Source organism: Squalius cephalus, assembly GCF_949319135.1.
Source record: "Squalius cephalus genome assembly, chromosome: 7".
Lineage (NCBI taxonomy): Eukaryota > Metazoa > Chordata > Actinopteri > Cypriniformes > Leuciscidae > Squalius > Squalius cephalus.
The window spans coordinates 47,183,386-47,205,605 of record NC_137128.1 but is presented as its reverse complement, the minus strand read 5'-3'; the positions used below and the strand labels follow the sequence as shown (position 1 = coordinate 47,205,605).

The window sequence follows — 22,220 nt, the reverse complement described above, 5'->3', positions numbered from 1 at the left end:
CTCCGGGAAAGGACATAGAAATGAATGCATCTTTAAAAATCATGAACATTTTTAGGATCAGTTAACTGTAAAAGTTAGAATGAGTGAAATAAAATGTGTGTGTGTGTATATATATATAATATAATATAACTGTTTTGGGCCTTTTATGTTTCTTCTACTCACCAAAGCTGCGTTTATTTGATAAAAAATACAGTAATAAATGTGAAATATTATTGTAATGTAAATCATCTGTTCTCTATGTGAATTATTGCAATTTAAAATTTTAAAAGTTTTCTATGTGAATATACAGTAAAGTGTAATTTATTCCTGTGATCAAAGCTGAATGTTCAGCATCATTACTCCAGTCTTCAGTGTCACATGATCCTTCAGAAATCACTCTAATATGAGGATTTGATGATCAAGAAACATTTATGATTATTATCAGTGTTGAAAACAGTTAATATTTTAGTGGAAACCGTGATACATTTAATTTTTCAGGATTTTTTCAGAAGTTCTTCTAAAATCTTTTGTAACGTTATAAATGTCTTTACTGTCACTTTTTACCAATTCAATGCAGCCTTGCTGAATAAAAGTATTGATTTCTTTAAAAAAAGTGAGTTCTGGTTCTCGAATATGATTGGCTGAGAGCCTTTTATCTGAGAGCCCATATCTAATTTCACACGGAAACCGTTTCACAGTTTGTATCCCTCCGCTTGTTTCTGCCGGATCTACATTTCTCACAGAAAGCGTCAATGGTGGAGAAGCAAACCCAATGTAACGTTACAAATAATACACACTGTCACAGAGTTTTCAGGCGAGAATGTAGTTGTTTAGATCTAAAATATGTGATTTATATATAGACATACAGCCAGAGCAAATACTTTAGATGTTTTGGGAGATGTGAACAGCTTTATCTCGGCCTGTCCTTCGGGAATCTGCCGCTTATGACGGTAGTTCTTGAAGGAACACGCCGACTTTTTGGGACTTTATCTTATTCCCCGTATCCCCCAGAGTTAGATAAGTCCACACACACACCCTTCTCATCTCCGTGCGTGCCGTAACTCTGTCTGACGCACCCACCGCTAGCCTAGCTTAGCACAAACACTGGAGGTAAACGGCTCCAGCTAGCATACTGCTCCCAATAAGTGACAAAATAACGCCAACATTTTCCTATTTACATGTTATGATTTGTATAGTCACAGCGTGAACAAATAACAAGGTCACATGAGACACAGCCATCTTCTAACCGTACACACACTGGGAACTACACTCACTACGTGGCATTGATTCAACAAGGTGCTGAAAGCATTCTTTAGAAATGTTGGCCCATATTGATAGGATAGCATCTTGCAGTTGATGGAGATTTGTGGGATGCACATCCAGGGCACGAAGCTCCCGTTCCACCACATCCCAAAGATGCTCTATTGGGTTGAGATCTGGTGACTGTGGGGGCCATTTTAGTACAGTGAACTCATTGTCATGTTCAAGAAACCAATTTGAAATGATTCGAGCTTTGTGACATGGTGCATTATCCTGCTGGAAGTAGCCATCAGAGGATGGGTACATGGTGGTCATAAAGGGATGGACATGGTCAGAAACAATGCTCAGGTAGGCCGTGGCATTTAAACGATGCCCAATTGGCACTAAGGGGCCTAAAGTGTGCCAAGAAAACATCCCCCACACCATTACACCACCACCACCAGCCTGCACAGTGGTAACAAGGCATGATGGATCCATGTTCTCATTCTGTTTACGCCAAATTCTGACTCTACCATCTGAATGTCTCAACAGAAATCGAGACTCATCAGACCAGGCAACATTTTTCCAGTCTTCAACTGTCCAATCTTGGTGAGCTCGTGCAAATTGTAGCCTCTTTTTCCTATTTGTAGTGGAGATGAGTGGTACCCGGTGGGGTCTTCTGCTGTTGTAGCCCATCCGCCTCAAGGTTGTGCGTGTTGTGGCTTCACAAATGCTTTGCTGCATACCTCGGTTGTAACGAGTGGTTATTTCAGTCAAAGTTGCTCTTCTATCAGCTTGAATCAGTCGGCCCATTCTCCTCTGACCTCTAGCATCAACAAGGCATTTTCGCCCACAGGACTGCCGCATACTGGATGCTTTTCCCTTTTCACACCATTCTTTGTAAACCCTAGAAATGGTTGTGCGTGAAAATCCCAGTAACTGAGCAGATTGTGAAATACTCAGACCGGCCCGTCTGGCACCAACAACCATGCCACGCTCAAAATTGCTTAAATCACCTTTCTTTCCCATTCTGACATTCAGTTTGGAGTTCAGGAGATTGTCTTGACCAGGACCACACCCCTAAATGCATTGAAGCAACTGCCATGTGATTGGTTGATTAGATAATTGCATTAATGAGAAATTGAACAGGTGTTCCTAATAATCCTTTAGGTGAGTGTATATTCTCAAAGGCAAAGCACTGCTACTTCTGCGGAGTGATGTGCTCGCTACTAGCTAGCTAGTCACGTTGGTTTTGTTGACAGAAGTAACAACGGTGCTTTTCAGGTGTTGCGCTAATCACTCCGCAAACTTCTTAACTTGTACAAACTTCTTATACTCTTATAGTGGCTATTATTGTTAATCTATTTGAGATAGAAATAGCATCTGAGTTAGGAATATACTGACCATAATAATAAAAAACAAATGCATTCTACATAGTTTATATGGATTATGCATATGAGTGTAAAGGCTGATCTGAAGTCAGGAGTGTTTCACCTGTTCTTTAATGAGGACCTCAGGTGAGGGATGCTGTTGCCATGGAGACGCTGATCCCACGGGATGGACAGATGACCTCACATGAGGGAAACCTGTTTTTGTCACAGCCGCACGCACTAAACATTCACGAACACACACACACACACACACACACACACACACACACACACAATAAAGAGAATGATCATAATGATGTTTCACATTTAGGTTGGTTTCTCCTCAGAAAATGAAATCAGACACACACACACACACACACACACACACACACACACACACACACACACACACACTCTCCTCAGTGGCCTAATTCTGTCTCTAATTTTAGCGCACTGTGTTCTCGTTTCGCATTCAGAGAGACACAGAAATCAAACTGAAGTTCTTTCATTAGACTTCTGATTATGTACAGTCGTCATCGCTTATTAATCAATCATCTCTCACAATAATCGTGTTATCCAGCGCTGTTGAGACACTGACGAACCATCAGATGTCTCCAGTACATTCTGTTACCAGTTACCAGACAGATGAATTATGTATATTTAATGAAGTTACAGTATATTACAGTATTCTAGAGTGGTGAACCGGGATAGTTAACCCATGAAATGAATCATTTACTCGTTCCCATGTCATTCAAACAGTATATGGACAAACATAAGACGTTTCTCAAAACATCTGCGTTTAATGAAGAAAGTAAGTGAACTATACGATGTTGAGTAAACGGTGATATGATCATTTTGGGGTGAATTATGCCTTTAATCTGACAGCATTAGTGGCATAGAAAGTTTCTTAAGCAGATTCACGGAAAATAACTGAATCAATGCTGCAAACTTCATCAAACATGAGACATTCATATTCAGCTGTAAAGCGGCACTAGAAGACAATAGAGCGAGTGTTCAGATCAGCGGTGCTGAGTCAGTGTGTGTGGAAGCTTGTTTAGCCACAGAGTGAAACATAAAAAAGGTAATTGCGACTTTTTAATCTCACAATTCTGACTTTTTATCTCAGAATTGCGAGATATAAAGTCGCAATTGCGTGTTATAAAGTCAGAATTATGAGATATAAACTCGCAATTGTGAGAAATATACTTGAAATTCTGACTTTTTTTTCCTCAGAATTGCATGTTTATATCTCGCAATTCTGACTTTATGATACGCAATTGGGAGATATAAAGACAGAATTGCATGATATAAAGCCGCAATTGCGTGTTATAAAGTCAGAATTGTGAGATATAAACTATTCTGAGGTCAAAAATAAATTAAAAAATTCTTTTTTTCCTTAGAATTGGACTTTATATCTCACAATTCTGAGAAAAGATGTAATATAGAGATATAAACGAGATATAAACACGCAGTTATGTGTTATAAAGTCAGAATTGCATGATATGAAGTCGCAATTGCGAGAAAAAAAGTCAGACAGAATTCTGACTTTATAAGACTTTATTTCACACAATTCTGACTTTATATCTCGCAATTGTGAGATAAAAAGTCGCAATTATCTTTTAAAATGTTTTATTCTGTGGCGGAAACAAGCTTCCATAAGTATGTATATGTTGCAAAGTTCATAAATTACAGAAAAGCTATTGATTAATCGTTTTTTAGTTCTATTAATTGGTTTTGTTCTATTACAAAATTTTAATATTAATCAGTTTTGTTCTAAATATTAATCGTTTTTGTTCTACTCTATTAAGAGATTTGACTCAAGTTACAAACACAATAAAAAGCGAGTGATCAAGCGCGTCAGGTCTCGTTAGTCAAGCTCTCGTCAGCTGATCCTGGACCTGTAGGAACACGACTCTATCACTGTACTCGTATATAAGCTCCGCCAGTATTACCAGCAGATATGGCGTCTCTCAGGAGCGGATGACCCTCCTCCTCCCCAGCTCCACCTGTCCCAGTCAGGATTTAGCATTCTGATTCCCCTTCGAATCGAGACTGAGTTCTCCAATTATGTTATACATTAAAATCTTTATTAATCAATGATATCTGAAATGCATTCATGTTGGTTCTGTTCTGTTTACCCTGAGGAGGGTTATTGCGGCTCTTATCCATGCTAGGCTAACCAGAACAGAACCAGACCGCCGATCCAAACTGTATGCTAACTGTCAATCGTATCTGACGATAGTGGACCTGACAGAGCTGCGGTTTCTTGTGTGTTCTGGAGGGTTTCCTCACGTCTCTGAATACACAGAAAGCATAGAAACCGAAAGCTTTCTGTGAAATGCACTGATATGTGTAGCTTGACGCTGATCTCACGCGTGTGTGTGTGTGTGTGTGTTCCAGGACGTTCCACTGGTGTCGGGCTCTCAGGAGAACTACGTGCTTCTGCTGGTGATGGTGTGTGTGTTCGCCGGCGGGACGCTGATGGTTCTGTCCGTTCTGCTGGTCTTCTGTCACCGATGCTGTCGAGGAGAGCGACGATACTCCAGGTCAACATCCACACAACACGAAAACCTCAACATTCGTTCACACACTCACGAGACACACAGATATTCCGGCCAATATCGGGTCTATCAGCACACAATCCTCTCGGCTGTCACTTTTTTCACTGGAAATACTGGACTACACAAACCTGTTCATCGGCACATGTGTGTGTTCACAAACTTTATTACACGGCTCTGTGGAATGCTTGATTCTGATTGGTCAATCGCTCCATCCAGCGGGATATTATTCCCAGATAACAACAGAACACAGAAACACAGACTCATCCGGGTCACTGAAGTCAGCAGCGCTACACACTCGCTATACACTCTCTACACACTCTCTACACACTCTCTACACACTCTCTACACACTCTCTACACACTCGCTACACACTCGCTACACACACTCTCTACACACTCTCTACACACTCTCTACACACTCTCTACACACTCGCTACACACTCTCTACACACTCGCTACACACTCGCTACACACTCGCTACACACTCGCTACACACTCGCTACACACTCGCTACACACTCTCTACACACTCGCTACACACTCGCTATACACTCGCTACACACTCGCTACACACTCGCTACACACTCGCTACACACTCGCTACACACTCGCTACACACTCGCTATACACTCGCTACACACTCGCTACACACTCTCTACACACTCGCTACACACTCGCTACACACTCGCTACACACTCGCTACACACTCGCTATACACTCTCTACACACTCGCTACACACTCTCTACACACTCGCTACACACTCGCTACACACTCGCTACACACTCGCTACACACTCGCTACACACTCTCTACACTCTACACACTCTCTACACACTCTCTACACACTCTCTACACACTCTCTACACACTCGCTACACACTCGCTAAACACTCGCTACACACTCGCTACACACTCGCTACACACTCGCTATACACTCGCTACACACTCGCTACACACTCGCTACACACTCTCTACACACTCTCTACACACTCGCTATACACTCTCTACACACTCGCTACACACTCGCTATACACTCTACACACTCACTACACACTCGCTATACACTCACTACACACTCGCTATACACTCGCTACACACTCTCTACACACTCGCTACACACTCGCTAAACACTCGCTATACACTCTCTACACACTCGCTACACACTCGCTAAACACTCGCTATACACTCTCTACACACTCGCTACACACTCGCTATACAATCTCTACACACTCGCTATACACTCTCTAAACACTCGCTATACACTCTCTACACACTCGCTATACACTCGCTACACACTCGCTACACACTCGCTACACACTCGCTACACACCCGCTATACACTCTCTACACACTCGCTACACACTCTCTACACACTCGCTACACTCTCTACACACTCTCTACACACTCGCTACACTCTCTACACACTCGCTACACACTCTCTACACACTCGCTACACACTCGCTACACACTCGCTATACACTCTCTACACACTCTCTACACACTCGCTATACACTCTCTACACACTCGCTACACACTCGCTATACACTCTACACACTCACTACACACTCGCTATACACTCGCTACACACTCGCTATACACTCGCTATACACTCGCTACACACTCGCTATACACTCGCTACACACTCTCTACACACTCGCTAAACACTCGCTATACACTCTCTACACACTCGCTACACACTCGCTACACACTCGCTATACACTCTCTACACAATCTCTACACACTCGCTATACACTCTCTAAACACTCGCTATACACTCTCTACACACTCGCTATACACTCTCTACACACTCGCTATACACTCGCTACACACTCGCTACACACTCGCTATACACTCTCTACACACTCTCTACACACTCGCTACACTCTCTACACACTCTCTACACACTCGCTATACACTCGCTACACACTCGCTATACACTCTCTACACACTCGCTACACACTCGCTATACACTCGCTACACACTCTTTACACACTCGCTACACTCTCTACACACTCAATATACACTCTCTACACACTCGCTATACACTCGCTAGGAATGGTTTTCTTCATGGAAGTTTTGCTTTTGGTGAGCTAATAAAATATTAAAACTCAGTCGAATCAATATTTTGTGTACAGTTATTTAATTACACATCCAGTATCATGGACTCACTCTCTCTTGTTTCACACAAACGCAGCGGCGGCCATTTTGTGACTATTGTTTTGTTCACTGTTGGATTATAAGAAACAAACAGGTACCATTTTAAAACAGTTTAATCTGAAATCAATATCTGTGATCTCCATAATTATTTATGTGGTGAAATGCTGTGTAATAAGTGGTCTTAAATAATCTCTTAAATGTCCGTCTAGTTTGATCTCGCCGCTGAAACTGCTCTCTCCGCGAAGCTCTGCGTTTAACGAGCTACACTGCAAAAAATGCTTTTCTTACTTAGTATTTTTGTCTTGTTTCCAGTCCAAATATCAAACATTTTTTAAATCAAGATCCATTTACTAAAGTAGTAAAATGACATAAGATATTAAGTCTTGTTTTCTGGGGAAATAAATAAAAATTAAGTGAGTTTTTGCTTAAAACAAGCAAAATGATCTGCCAGTGGATTTGTTTCTGTTTGAATTAACATTATTTTTCTCACCACATTGGCAGATCATTTTGGACTGGAAACAAGACAAAAATACTAAGTAAGAAAAGCATTTTTTGCAGTGTAATAAAATATTTAAACTCAGATCAATATTTCGTGTCTAATTATTTACTTATGTGGCAAGTAACCGTGTAATAAGAGGATAATGTACATCCAGCCGTTTGTTATCTCAGAATAAACCCCTTCAGGTGTGTGTGTGTGTGTGTGTGTGTGTGAGAGAGAGTGATCTCAGAATAAACCCCTTTCAGGTGTGTGTGTGTGTGTGTGTTATCTCAGAATAAACCCCCTTCAGGTGTGTGTGTGTGTGTGTGTGTGTGTGTGTGTGTGTGATCTCAGAATAAACCCCTTCAGGTGTGTGTGTGTGTGTGTGTGTGTGTGTGTGTGTGTGTGAGAGTGATCTCAGAATAAACCCCCTTCAGGTGTGTGTGTGTGTGTGTGTGTGTGTGTGTGTGTGTGATCTCAGAATAAACCCCTTCAGGTGTGTGTGTGTGTGTGAGAGTGATCTCAGAATAAACCCCCTTCAGGTGTGTGTGTGTGTGTGTGTGTGTGTGTGTGTGTGTGTGTGTGTGTGATATCTCAGAATAAACCCCCTTCAGGTGTGTGTGTGTGTGTGTGTGTGTGATCTCAGAATAAACCCCTTCAGGTGTGTGTGTGTGTGTGTGTGTGTGTGTGTGTGTGTGTGTGTGTGTGTGTGTGTGTGTGTGTGTTGTGTGTGTGTGTGTGAGATATCTCAGAATAAACCCCCTTCAGGTGTGTGTGTGTGTGTGTGTGAGATCTCAGAATAAACCCCCTTCAGTTGTGTGTGTGTGTGTGTGTGTGTGTGATATCTCAGAATAAACCCCCTTCAGGTGTGTGTGTGTGTGTGTGTGTGTGTGTGTGTGTGTGTGTGTGTGTGTGTGATCTCAGAATAAACCCCTTCAGGTGTGTGTGTGTGTGTGTGTGTGTGTGTGTGTGAGATCTCAGAATAAACCCCCTTCAGTTGTGTGTGTGTGTGTGTGTGTGTGTGTGTGTGTGATCTCAGAATAAACCCCTTCAGGTGTGTGTGTGTGTGATCTCAGAATAAACCCCCTTCAGTTGTGTGTGTGTGTGTGTGTGTGTGTGTGTCTGTGTGTGTGTGTGTGTGTGTGTGTGATCTCAGAATAAACCCCCTTCAGTTGTGTGTGTGTGTGTGTGTGTGTGTGTGTGTGTGTGTGTGTGTGATCTCAGAATAAACCCCCTTCAGTTGTGTGTGTGTGTGTGTGTGTGTGTGTGTGTGTGTGTGTGTGTGTGTATCTCAGAATAAACCCCCTTCAGGTGTGTGTGTGTGTGTGTGTGTGTGTGTGTGATCTCAGAATAAACCCCTTCAGGTGTGTGTGTGTGTGTGTGTGTGTGTGTGTGTGTGTGTGTGTGTGTGTGTGTGTGTGTGTGAGAGAGTGATCTCAGAATAAACCCCCTTCAGGTGTGTGTGTGTGTGTGTGTGTGTGTGTGTGTGTGTGTGTGTGTGATCTCAGAATAAACCCCTTCAGGTGTGTGTGTGTGTGTGTGTGTGTGAGAGTGATCTCAGAATAAACCCCCTTCAGGTGTGTGTGTGTGTGTGTGTGTGTGTGTGTGTGTGTGTGTGTGTGTGTGTGTGTGTGATATCTCAGAATAAACCCCCTTCAGGTGTGTGTGTGTGTGTGTGTGTGTGTGTGTGTGTGTGATCTCAGAATAAACCCCTTCAGGTGTGTGTGTGTGTGTGTGTGTGTGTGTGTGTGTGTGTGTGTGTGTGTGTGTGTGTGTGTGTGTGTGTGTGTGTGTTGTGTGTGTGTGTGTGTGAGATATCTCAGAATAAACCCCCTTCAGGTGTGTGTGTGTGTGTGTGAGAGATCTCAGAATAAACCCCCTTCAGTTGTGTGTGTGTGTGTGTGTGTGTGTGATATCTCAGAATAAACCCCCTTCAGGTGTGTGTGTGTGTGTGTGTGTGTGTGTGTGATCTCAGAATAAACCCCTTCAGGTGTGTGTGTGTGTGTGTGTGTGTGTGTGTGTGAGATCTCAGAATAAACCCCCTTCAGTTGTGTGTGTGTGTGTGTGTGTGATCTCAGAATAAACCCCTTCAGGTGTGTGTGTGTGTGATCTCAGAATAAACCCCCTTCAGTTGTGTGTGTGTGTGTGTGTGTGTGTGTGTGTGATCTCAGAATAAACCCCCTTCAGTTGTGTGTGTGTGTGTGTGTGTGTGTGTGTGTGTGTGTGTGATCTCAGAATAAACCCCTTCAGGTGTGTGTGTGTGTGTGAGAGTGATCTCAGAATAAACCCCCTTCAGGTGTGTGTGTGTGTGTGTGTGTGTGTGTGTGTGTGTGTGTGTGATATCTCAGAATAAACCCCCTTCAGGTGTGTGTGTGTGTGTGTGTGTGTGATCTCAGAATAAACCCCTTCAGGTGTGTGTGTGTGTGTGTGTGTGTGTGTGTGTGTGTGTGTGTGTGTGTGTGTGTGTGTTGTGTGTGTGTGTGTGAGATATCTCAGAATAAACCCCCTTCAGGTGTGTGTGTGTGTGTGTGTGAGATCTCAGAATAAACCCCCTTCAGTTGTGTGTGTGTGTGTGTGTGTGTGTGATATCTCAGAATAAACCCCCTTCAGGTGTGTGTGTGTGTGTGTGTGTGTGTGTGTGTGTGTGTGTGTGTGTGTGTGTGTGATCTCAGAATAAACCCCTTCAGGTGTGTGTGTGTGTGTGTGTGTGTGTGTGTGAGATCTCAGAATAAACCCCCTTCAGTTGTGTGTGTGTGTGTGTGTGTGTGTGTGTGTGTGTGTGATCTCAGAATAAACCCCTTCAGGTGTGTGTGTGTGTGATCTCAGAATAAACCCCCTTCAGTTGTGTGTGTGTGTGTGTGTGTGTCTGTGTGTGTGTGTGTGTGTGTGTGTGATCTCAGAATAAACCCCCTTCAGTTGTGTGTGTGTGTGTGTGTGTGTGTGTGTGTGTGTGTGATCTCAGAATAAACCCCCTTCAGTTGTGTGTGTGTGTGTGTGTGTGTGTGTGTGTTATCTCAGAATAAACCCCCTTCAGGTGTGTGTGTGTGTGTGTGTGTGTGTGTGTGATCTCAGAATAAACCCCTTCAGGTGTGTGTGTGTGTGTGTGTGTGTGTGTGTGTGTGTGTGTGTGTGTGTGTGTGAGAGTGATCTCAGAATAAACCCCCTTCAGGTGTGTGTGTGTGTGTGTGTGTGTGTGTGTGTGTGTGTGTGATCTCAGAATAAACCCCTTCAGGTGTGTGTGTGTGTGTGTGTGTGTGTGAGAGTGATCTCAGAATAAACCCCCTTCAGGTGTGTGTGTGTGTGTGTGTGTGTGTGTGTGTGTGTGTGTGTGTGTGTGATATCTCAGAATAAACCCCCTTCAGGTGTGTGTGTGTGTGTGTGTGTGTGTGTGTGTGTGATCTCAGAATAAACCCCTTCAGGTGTGTGTGTGTGTGTGTGTGTGTGTGTGTGTGTGTGTGTGTGTGTGTGTGTGTTGTGTGTGTGTGTGTGTGTGAGATATCTCAGAATAAACCCCCTTCAGGTGTGTGTGTGTGTGTGTGAGAGATCTCAGAATAAACCCCCTTCAGTTGTGTGTGTGTGTGTGTGTGTGTGTGATATCTCAGAATAAACCCCCTTCAGGTGTGTGTGTGTGTGTGTGTGTGTGTGTGTGTGAGATCTCAGAATAAACCCCCTTCAGTTGTGTGTGTGTGTGTGTGTGTGTGTGTGTGTGTGTGTGTGTGTGTGTGATCTCAGAATAAACCCCTTCAGGTGTGTGTGTGTGTGTGATCTCAGAATAAACCCCCTTCAGTTGTGTGTGTGTGTGTGTGTGTGTGTGTGTGTGATCTCAGAATAAACCCCCTTCAGTTGTGTGTGTGTGTGTGTGTGTGTGTGTGTGTGTGATCTCAGAATAAACCCCCTTCAGTTGTGTGTGTGTGTGTGTGTGTGTGTGTGTGTGATCTCAGAATAAACCCCTTCAGTTGTGTGTGTGTGTGTGTGTGTGTGTGTGTGTGTGTGTGAGATCTCAGAATAAACCCCCTTCAGTTGTGTGTGTGTGTGTGTGTGTGTGTTATCTCAGAATAAACCCCTTCAGATACCTATTCTGATATAACAACCGGCTGGATGTACATTATCTCTTACTCAAACAAATCAATACATCTCAGATGCTTGAGTGCAACAGTGAATACGCTGATATTCTCACATTATGATGTTGTTGTTTGTGTTTGTGTGATGTTCAGAGCCAGTGATGACCTGGAGAAAACCAACACTACATACGTCGAGGAGAGTCAGCCGACTCAAGGTGAACATGCTTTACACCCAGAGCGATTCACCGAGCGATTCACTGAGCGATTCACCGAGCGATTCACCGAGCGATTCACAATCAGTGAATCCAGTCACGCTATCAGGAGATTCTGGTGTCAGTTTTGTACTGTTAAGAAATTTAAATAGGAATCGTTTTTATTTTGTTCTATATAGGAAATGGTTTTGTTGTATTAAGAGATTACATTTACATTTAATAATTTAGCAGATGCTTTTATTCAAAGCAACTTACAAATGAGGAGAGCAATAGAAGCGATCAAACCAACAATAGGGCAACAATACACACAGTATAAACAGATTAAATATTAATCGGTTTTGTTCTATTAAGAGATTTAAATGTCGGCCAGTTTTGTTCAATGCGAGAGTAAACAATACTCAAAAACATCAGTGAAGATTCGATCAATTGTCTGAAAAATAGCGTGTTTCAAAGAGTCTGAAGTGAATTTAACAAATCCCAAATTTAATTAGCAGTCATTTAAGCCACAATATTGATAAATATAGGGTCAGTGTTGGGTGTAATGCAGTTATTAATTACTGTAATATAATTACTTTTCCCTTGAAAAAGTAAAGTAGGGGATTACTCTTAATTTTTCTGTGATTTGATTACAGTTACTTCTGATGTAATTGCATTAAATACTATATAGACTATAGAACAATTCTATATAAAATTTAACGTCTAATGTTAAAATGTATGTTTTTAATGTAACCACCGTTGCCCTTTAAATACTTTGGTCAGTTAAAAAATAATTTATGCAATTTTATAATATTTATTTGAGAGAATTAAAAGAGCAGTTTCATGTCTATCCTTGTGTTGTTCAACAGTTAGAGGGTGATATGGGATTTAGAAAGTAATCAGTAATGCAATACTTTTAAAAGGCCATAATTAGCACCGTAATCTAATTACACTGTTGAAGATGTAATTAGCTAGTAATTAATTACTTGTTTAGAGTAACTCACCCAACACTGTATAGGGTATTTGATCATCGTCCTCCTGAAAAGAGAAACCAGTGTGCATTATTGAGGTTTCTCTTCTTCTTCTTCAGACATCACCATCAGACTCGAGAGTGGTGATTCGCTGTCCACTTCCGGTTGTCATGGTGATACGAACACGGATCACTTCCTGTCTGCGTCCCTCACCGGGCGACGGGTCTCTTTCAACGAGGCCGCCATGTTTGAGCAGAGCGCCAAAGACCAGGAGAAAGGTCGAAGGTCAGACACGGTTCCTTAACCTTTCACTTCTAATACTTTGGTCAGTTCAAAAATTATTTATGCATTTTTATCTTTTTATATAAAAGTATTTTATAGTAGTTTGTCAGTGCAGCGGCTGATAGGTAGTGAATGCACCATGTGACCACCAGAGGGCGTCTCACACTCACACTCACACACACACACACACACACTCTTGTTTGAAAAGATGTTTGACGCGTGTTGCTTTTTCAAATGCCCGTTATAAGCGACTCAAACTCAGTGCTTTCAGAGTGAGCCGCGTTTCCTGAGCCGTACGTCACTGACAAGCTGCACATTATAATCACAGCCTTTGCCATTTCATAATCGCGATAAGCCAAATCAGTTTAAGTGCGATTACATGTAAATTGCGATTAATCGTGCAGCCCTACTCTATACTGATCCCCTCTCTCTCTCAGGTACACACTCACAGAAGGAGACTTCCATCACCTGAAGAAAGCTCGTCTCACACACCTGCACATCCCGGCGCCGGCGCTGAAGATCCTCACCATCATGGAGTGCGATTCCCCGGAGAACAGCGTGACGGTCACCGAACAGCCCTCAACACACCCGTCACTCTCCATATTCCAGGTGACACACACACACACCTCACGCCTTCAGTCTAAAGTTCACTATCAAAATAAAGTGTAACCAATATTTTATTTGTGTATTTTCTCAATGACAGTGATACAGCATTAGTGGATTATACTGACAAAAGAAACCCTCTGGAGCTCTTCGCGTGTCGATGAAATGAATGTACTATATTTTAGTTTGATAATGTTTTTTATTTAATATTTTGTATTTTTAGGGGATTTTTTATATTTACGCTACATTTATAATCCATTTATTCACTTTTTGAGCATAGACCTGAATATTACATTTCCAACTTAAACTGTGGTAAATGTTGAATGCTTTAGAGCGACAGACTGAAGTTTGATCTCTTTTCAAAGACGACACTTGGCAGATTATTGCTGAAGTGAAAACACTAACAGAATTTTATGCGTATTATTATGAAAAATGCACAAAAATACTATTTTAAATTTGTATATAAATTGTATATTTTCTAAATTGTATATCACATTTTACTTTAAAACTGCAATAAAATCAAAGACAAAAAATTTAAACAAGTTGTGTTCCAAATTTGAGGATGATATCTAAAAATAATTATCTTTCAGTGAGATTTTGTTAGGCTGCAGTACCAAACGCTTCCACTAGAGGAAATTCGTCTAATTTTTGAAGTGGGACTATTTCTTTCAGGACCATTTAGCCTTTTTGAATCATGTCCGTGATTTGTTTGTGTGTTCATACAGCAAGTGCCAAAACCTTTACCAAGTTTCATGCCATTCAAATAAAGTAAAAAATTCTAAAAAAACAAAATGTAAAATCTTTCTGTCAAAAATGCTAAACTTACTTGCATTGATACTCAATGCATTCTGGGATCAACTTCTCCATAAAGGATGGATGCGATACTGAGTTAGAATTTGTCCAAAGGTTTCTTTATCACACTGGTCATATTCTGGAGTCTGATGCGCATGATGGCTTAAAATGCAGCCTATGTAGTCTGTGCACTAGGTTGAGGAGCAGAGCAAATTAAAATGTGTGTGTGTGTGTGTGTGCAGCCAGCTGAGGGCCCCGTGCCGGAGGCTCCAGGATTGTGGATCAGTCAAAGCCCCAGCTGTGCTCTTCCCGGAGACACACTCAACTCCACCCTGAACAGCAGCGCCGAACACAAACCTGCCCGATCACAAACCGTGAGTCACTGCGTTCATCACTGCTAAGACACCAGGAACGCTGCAGTACTGTTTCATTTGGTGACATTATGACCTAACAACAACAATTCATAGTTTGCAGTCATGTGACTGGTGCGGAGACATGCAGGGGCGCAACTACCCAGTGTCAGAGGGCTATGCAGCAACAATTTTATAACCAATGCAACATAATGCCTTTATGTTAAAGCAGATGGAGAGTTTGAAAACACTTAAAGTGCCTTAATGTTGAGTACTTTCTTTATAATGGTTTTCTATGGATGATCGTGTGTTGTGTTTATATTCTGCTTGCCTGTACATAGTTGGGGGAGTGGCTACTGTAACAGGCTTAGAATTGGGGGAGGGGCTACTGTAGCGGATGGAGAGTTTGGGGGAGTGGCTACTGTAGCAGATGGAGAGTTTGGGGGAGTGGCTACTGTAGCAGATGGAGAGTTTGGGGAGTGGCCACTGTAGCAGATGGAGAGTTTGGGGAGTGGCTACTGTAGCGGATGGAGAGTTTGGGGGAGTGGCTACTGTAGCGGATGGAGAGTTTGGGGGAGTGGCTACTGTAGCAGATGGAGAGTTTGGGGGAGTGGCTACTGTAACAGGCTTAGAATTGGGGGAGGGGCTACTGTAGCAGATGGAGAGTTTTGGGAGTGGCTACTGTAGCAGATGGAGAGTTTGGGGAGTGGCTACTGTAGCGGATGGAGAGTTTGGGGGAGTGGCTACTGTAACAGGCTTAGAATTGGGGGAGGGGCTACTGTAGCAGATGGAGAGTTTTGGGAGTGGCTACTGTAGCAGATGGAGAGTTTGGGGAGTGGCTACTGTAGCAGATGGAGAGTTTGGGGAGGGGCTACTGTAGCGGATGGAGAGTGGCTACTGTAGCGGATGGAGAGTTTGGGGAGGGGCTACTGTAGTGGATGGAGAGTTTGGGGAGTGGCTACAGTAGCAGATGGAGAGTTTGGGGAGGGGCTACTGTAGCGGATGGAGAGTTTGGGGAGGGGCTACTGTAGCGGATGGAGAGTTTGGGGAGTGGCTACTGTAGCGGATGGAGAGATTGGGGAGTGGCTACTGTAGCAGATGGAGAGTTTGGGGAGTGGCTACTGTAGCGGATGGAGAGTTTGGGGAGTGGCTACTGTAGCGGATGGAGAGTTTGGGGAGTGGCTACTGTAGCGGATGGAGAGTTTGGGGAGTGGCTACTGTAGCGGATGGAGAGTTTGGGGAGTGGCTACTGTAGCAGATGGAGAGTTTGGGGAGTGGCTACTGTAGCGGATGGAGAGTTTGGGGAGTGGCTACTGTAGCGGATGGAGAGTTTGGGGAGTGGCTACTGTAGCGGATGGAGAGTTTGGGGAGGGGCTACTGTAGCGGATGGAGAGTTTGGGGAGGGGCTACTGTAGCGGATGGAGAGTTTGGGGAGTGGCTACTGTAGCAGATGGAGAGTTTGGGGAGTGGCTACTGTAGCAGATGGAGAGTTTGGGGAGTGGCTACTGTAGCAGATGGAGAGTTTGGGGAGTGGCTACTGTAGCGGATGGAGAGTTTGGGGAGTGGCTACTGTAGCAGATGGAGAGTTTGGGGAGTGGCTACTGTAGCAGATGGAGAGTTTGGGGAGGGGCTACAGTAGCAGATGGAGAGTTTGGGGAGGGGCTACTGTAGCAGATGGAGAGTTTGGGCTACACTCACACACACACACACAAACTCTTGAAGCTCTGCCCTCTGTGCCGGGAGCAGCAGCTCATTTGCATTTAAAGGGACACACATAAAATGACGTCTTTTTACTGACCCTCAAAAAGGGACAATTTTAACATGCTGTAAAAAATATTTGTGGTGTATTTTTAGCTAAAACTTCACATACACACTCTGGGGACAACAGAGACTTATTTTACATATTGTAAAAAGGGGCATTATACCACCCCTTTATTACGTTTGATTAAGGATTGTAATATGAGCCAGATGTTTTCCTGAGATTCAGCCATGTTACCTGTGACCATCTTCACTTCCACCATCTGCTCACTCCTGGTTTTCGTCTCCAGATTGAGGTGATGAGCAGAAGCCTGCTGATGGACAGAGATGTCACTTCCTGTCCAGCTCAGGGAACCGTGTTCCACTGCCTGTCTAAGCTCAGACGCCACGCCAGCCTGGAGGGAGCGGGTCCGTTCTTCAGCGTCAAGAAATGGAGACTCGACACCATCCAGCGAGCAGCGAGTCTTGATATGAGAGGTGAAATATCATCTAACTATTAAATAATTAATTCCTAATAAGTATATAATAATTAAAGCTGCAGTCCGTAACTTTTTTGGGTTGAAAATTATCCAAAATACATTTTTGAACAAGTACTGTGTTCAAAACTCTCTGCTTGCCTGAGGTCAATTCAAAACGGTAAACTTGTACTAATGTTTTTAATTCCAGTGGTACTGGTGGATTTCCGCGGGAAATTTGAGCATGTCTTTGCGTCATTACGTCACATCTGTACACATAAAGAATAGTCTCGGCTAATCGGCTATGAGTGTGAGGATGCTGGAGATTTATAGCCTTTTCTCACAGCACTTGATATAATTAAACTTATCAATTTGATGGCGGATCCAGAAATGGTTCAAACGACAATAACCAGTGACATCTGGAGATTCACCCGTTGTAAAGTGCGAAAGACTTCGGACTTCGGAGTGGCTACAGAAATAAAGAGACTGCAACCGGCCCATGCGAAAACAAGGATAAATATGGGAAGGGCTTTTGAAAGGTTCAAAATGGACGCAGGGACGGCTTTTTTTCTGCTGGACAGGAAAGACATAAGCGATCGATAGATTTAATCAGCGCAATTTACTGCAATGCTTTTTTCCCCTTAACATTAGTTGGTCAGAACAAAAGTGGATGTTACTTACTTGTTCAGAGGACATTTTCCAGTGAAAATTCTTATGTTGGTCATACTTCCAGATAGTAGAATCTGTGATTGCGAATGCCAGTATCCACACCGGCGGCGACTGACAGCCGCACATACTCCTCAAAACATCGGATTCATCCGTGCTGTGCCGTGCCGACGCACACCCCATGTAAAGTTGATAATTCCGTGAATAACTGCAATTGCAGATTTCGAACAGAGATGGCGACAGAGAGGAAAAACTATGGACTGCAGCTTTAATAAACAAATAAATGAATTGAATAAACTGTCCATATGCGTTGATGTGAAAGTTGACTTCAGATCAAATTGTCCCTGCAGTTCAGTTTCATCAAACGCTCTTGTTGGCCGTTTTGTTTTCTGAAAGATGTTTCTCGAAACTTAAACAATAATGATTCCTCATGATATGAGCTGCAATATTGTTTAGAAATCAATCACACAGTCCAAAGGCAGTCTCCTTAAACAATGAGAGCATTTATTCAGCTCTGAATGAGTATGGAGAAGAGGAATCAATACCGGATCAATATGGGGAGAGTAGCTCAGTCTAGTTAAAGTCACGTGACTGTTGTGAGATCTGATTGGCTCACAGACTTCAACCAAGAGCGCAGGACAAATCTGCTTCCTAATCACATTATTCTTCACCTGATGTGAAAGGTCAGTCAGTACTGCTGCTCATTTCCTGCTAATGAGCGTTAGATTGCATTACATGCGGTCATTAGTGAGGCCGAGGAGCTTCTTCACCATGTGAAAATAGTTACATGGACTATTGTAATGCACTTTTTAATGTTTATTAGCAATTCACAGTTCAGAATTGTTATTTCGAGACGGCAACATAGTGTCGGCCCAGATCCGGTCCTGTCTGGGTTGTTAACTAAAAGTGTAATGTTTCTGTTAACTGAAGTGAAGCTGAAATAAAGTATAAATATTAGATGAAACACTTAAACTTAAAAAAACTTAAGCTAAGTTTAAAAATATTTCAAAAGCTGAAGTGCTAAAAGTTAAAAGTTGAAGTGCTAAAATTACTTATCAGACTGTAAGATCTCAGTTGTCATTAATGTCAGACTGTACGGCAGTCAAGACGCGTTAAAACCGTTTTTACATCATCAATCAATAATGCGTTCGGTGACTGTGATGTGCGTTACCCGCGGGATTTAAACGGTGGCTACAAAGAAATCTCTAACGTTAATTTTGGTCACGGCTTATCTTGAAAAACGAAGATAATTTGTCGGCCGTCGTAAGAGAATCACTGCAGGACTGAGAGTCAAATCTTCTGACACTGGCAGAATTTCGTCGGAGGTAAAATTTTATCGCAACGGTCATTAATCGTCTGTCGGTGAACATGTCAAACTAACGATCAAAGACTTCAGATTTTAGCCTAGGATCAGAGGATTCTTTTAGGATTTGCAAAATTTGTCTCAGACGGCCAAATCGCACTGTGTGCTTAAGTCAACTTAAGCTCCGGCTGCGGCTCCGGCTTAAGTCAACTAGAGTCCTCTGTGCAAATTCTTACCTGGCTATTCCTGCTATTCTTTTAGGTTCTCCGAGGAGACGTGTGTTTCAGAGGCAGCGGGCGGCCAGTGAGACTCTGGATCAGGGAGAAGAAAACTTGCAAGGTGGAGCCGGTGACTTTCTGTTGCCAAAACCTCCCGCTCAGCCACAGATGGAGCCGCCGAGACGCCTCTCGGCCAGTTCTTTGGACACCAGTGCGGGAGCTCCTCAGGCCCTCAGCAGGTACAGTCACAATATCCCAAAGTTAAGGCAGGGTGTCCAATCCTGCAGGTTGGATCAAAAGTCCAGGATCAGGATTGAACACCCCTGAATTAAGGCAGGGTTCCCAGACAGCAATAGTGTCTGCCCAGATCTGGCCGACACTATGTTGCTGTCTGGGTTGTCCAATCCTGCTCCTGGAGGGCCAATGTCCTATAGAGTTTAGATCAAACCTGCCCAAACACGCTTGCCTGAATGTTTCTAATAATCCTGAAAACCGTGATTAGATGGTTCAGGCGTGTTTAAGCAGAGTTAGAGCTAAATATATTGACCCTTCAGGAGCAGAGTTGGACTTAGGGGATCTTTGGGCACCTTACCGTTCAATTTCAGGAGTCACTGTCCAATTCCAAAACAATCCTCGATGTAGAGTTGTCAAAAGTACCGACTTTGGTACCAAGTCGTACTAAAATTTAAAAAATGTGATGAAACCAGCATTTCCCTCTAGCATTTTGAGCGCTGTTGAATGGATTCTTAAACACCTCTGATTGGCCATTGTGTTGACATGCTCAACAAATATGTCTGTGATTGGCTACAATGATCAACAATGACATTTCATCGAGCGCTTACACAGATACACCCGGGAAAGCGTTTGAAAGCTGTGTCGATCAGCAGATATATTAGCTACTGTAGAAACATGTCGATGTAAGCGGACCCGCGGTGTGTGTAGAGAGAAATGCCTCATTCTAAGCTAATAAACACATAATGGTTCATTATGTAAGGTCTTTATACACCACTGAAAACATAGTTATGTATATGATATTGCATCTCTGTCAACAGATCCTCCTAAGTATTACACACTGCACCTTTAATTACAATGTTTACCTTTCTGTGTGGGGAGTGTGTTGGCGATTGACATCAAGTCTTTGCACCCCTTCAGGTTAGAGGTAGAGGCTGTGATGGAGCTCAAACACAACACAGATGCAGTGGCCAAAGACACGACTCCAGCGTTCCCCTCATTCCAGGAGATGGAGGACAGGGAAGAGATGATGGCAGGAGCTTCAGGAGAGTTTGGTCCACCGAGTCATCAGGAGAGTCTAGATCAGCCCAGCTTGTACCGGGACATCTGGAGTTTGAGAGCTTCGCTGGAACGGTACGCCTCCTCGGACCTGAGCAGCAACGACAGAGACTCCACTCGCAGCGACGCGGACAGCGTCTGTTCAGCCGGAGCGTCAAGATCAGGCGCCCCCAATTACCAGTCGCAAGACATCGATGACGACATGGACGGGGACGGTGAGCTTCCGTACGACGATGTGGTCCGGGACGCCGGGTTGAGGAGAAACGCACGGGACAGTGTAGATTCTGAGGGAGAGACGAACAACCGGAAGCTCCTGCAAATGGACAGCGGATACGCCTCCATCGAGGCTCCTTGCAAGGCTCCCGAGGAACTTAGGCTTTTCGGAAGTAGCTCTGCGAAGACCGCATCCGAACGCAGGCGCTTTTTCACCAATTCTGGCCGCAAAGGCACAGTTTGCGAGAGTTTTGAGGCGCGACTCTTTAAGGAGGAGCTGGAAGACGAGGCATCTGTAAGTCTGGCCCCCCAAGAAACACAACCCAGGCCTCGCTTCCGCCGACGAGACTACAGCATCGATGAGAAGACCGAGGCGCTGTTTAACGAATTCCTACGGCATGATCCCCAGTTCGACCAGCAGGGGTCACCCTCATTACGACACCGTCACCGTTCCCGCATTCATCTCCGGAAGCAATGGCAGCGCAGCAAACAATACAGCGATCCCGGAGCCGCTCGATACTCGCCATCCCTGGAGCGACAGCGCTGCTATCCGCTACGCCGAGGCGACAGCGCTAACTACCCCTTGGACACACGCTATCATAGTACCTTGCCTCGCATTGCTAGCGCGGCGGATGAGGAGGGAAGCGAAGGAGCGGCGGGTACAGAATCGCCCGAGCCGGAAACAGTCGGACCGGACCTGGAAGGTGCTTGTCCACCCTCGGAAGGTGCTTGTCCACCCTCGGGTGCTGGAAGTTCAGGTCCGGATCTGGAGGAAAACGCGAACAACAGCAGCAACAACACAAGCCGGCATTTCTTTTCATCACAACCGCTGGAAAACAGTGCGAGGGATTGTGGGATACTGGAGGACTTTGGGATAACTTCTAATCCCGCAGACTCACATAAACATTCACGCATGGAGGTTGTGGACCGCGACGGGCCGCCAATGACCACATTTAGCTCTCATTTGCATTCCCACACAGACTCTCTCATGCCGGATTCGGACTATAAGCATCACACTTATACTGACATAAGTCCGTCAGACAAACTGGCATCCATGCTGGATGATCGGATCTACTCTAATCTGAGGACTCAAAGAGGAGGTCAAGAGTGTGTCGTGAACGTAAGCCGCACCTCAACAGATCTTGAAGAATAACGCGCCAAGAATGATAACTATAACCATAAAGTTTTAATAATCGCTCTAACTCTAGGAGAATAGCAAAGTCACGATAACGACACAGAGGAACAATATTGTTGGAGTTTTTCTGAACGATAAAAACATTGACAGCGAATC

The 22,220-nt window shown here is 43.8% G+C and overlaps 1 protein-coding gene across 1 annotated transcript in view; it reads left to right on the top strand.

The window, feature by feature from the left end:
* Positions 1-22,082, top strand: part of cbarpa (CACN subunit beta associated regulatory protein a) — a gene marked incomplete at its 3' end in the record, with an annotated part of 27,629 nt that extends 5,547 nt beyond the window's left edge. The window contains exons 3-10 of the mRNA XM_079876798.1: positions 4,989-5,134; positions 11,994-12,055; positions 13,119-13,284; positions 13,719-13,890; positions 14,919-15,050; positions 17,075-17,261; positions 19,470-19,665; positions 20,579-22,082. Coding sequence (XP_079732924.1) covers positions 4,989-5,134; positions 11,994-12,055; positions 13,119-13,284; positions 13,719-13,890; positions 14,919-15,050; positions 17,075-17,261; positions 19,470-19,665; positions 20,579-22,082 — 2,565 coding nt within the window. The remainder of the gene's footprint in view (positions 1-4,988; positions 5,135-11,993; positions 12,056-13,118; positions 13,285-13,718; positions 13,891-14,918; positions 15,051-17,074; positions 17,262-19,469; positions 19,666-20,578) is intronic.
* Between the last annotated feature and the right edge of the window lie 138 nt (positions 22,083-22,220).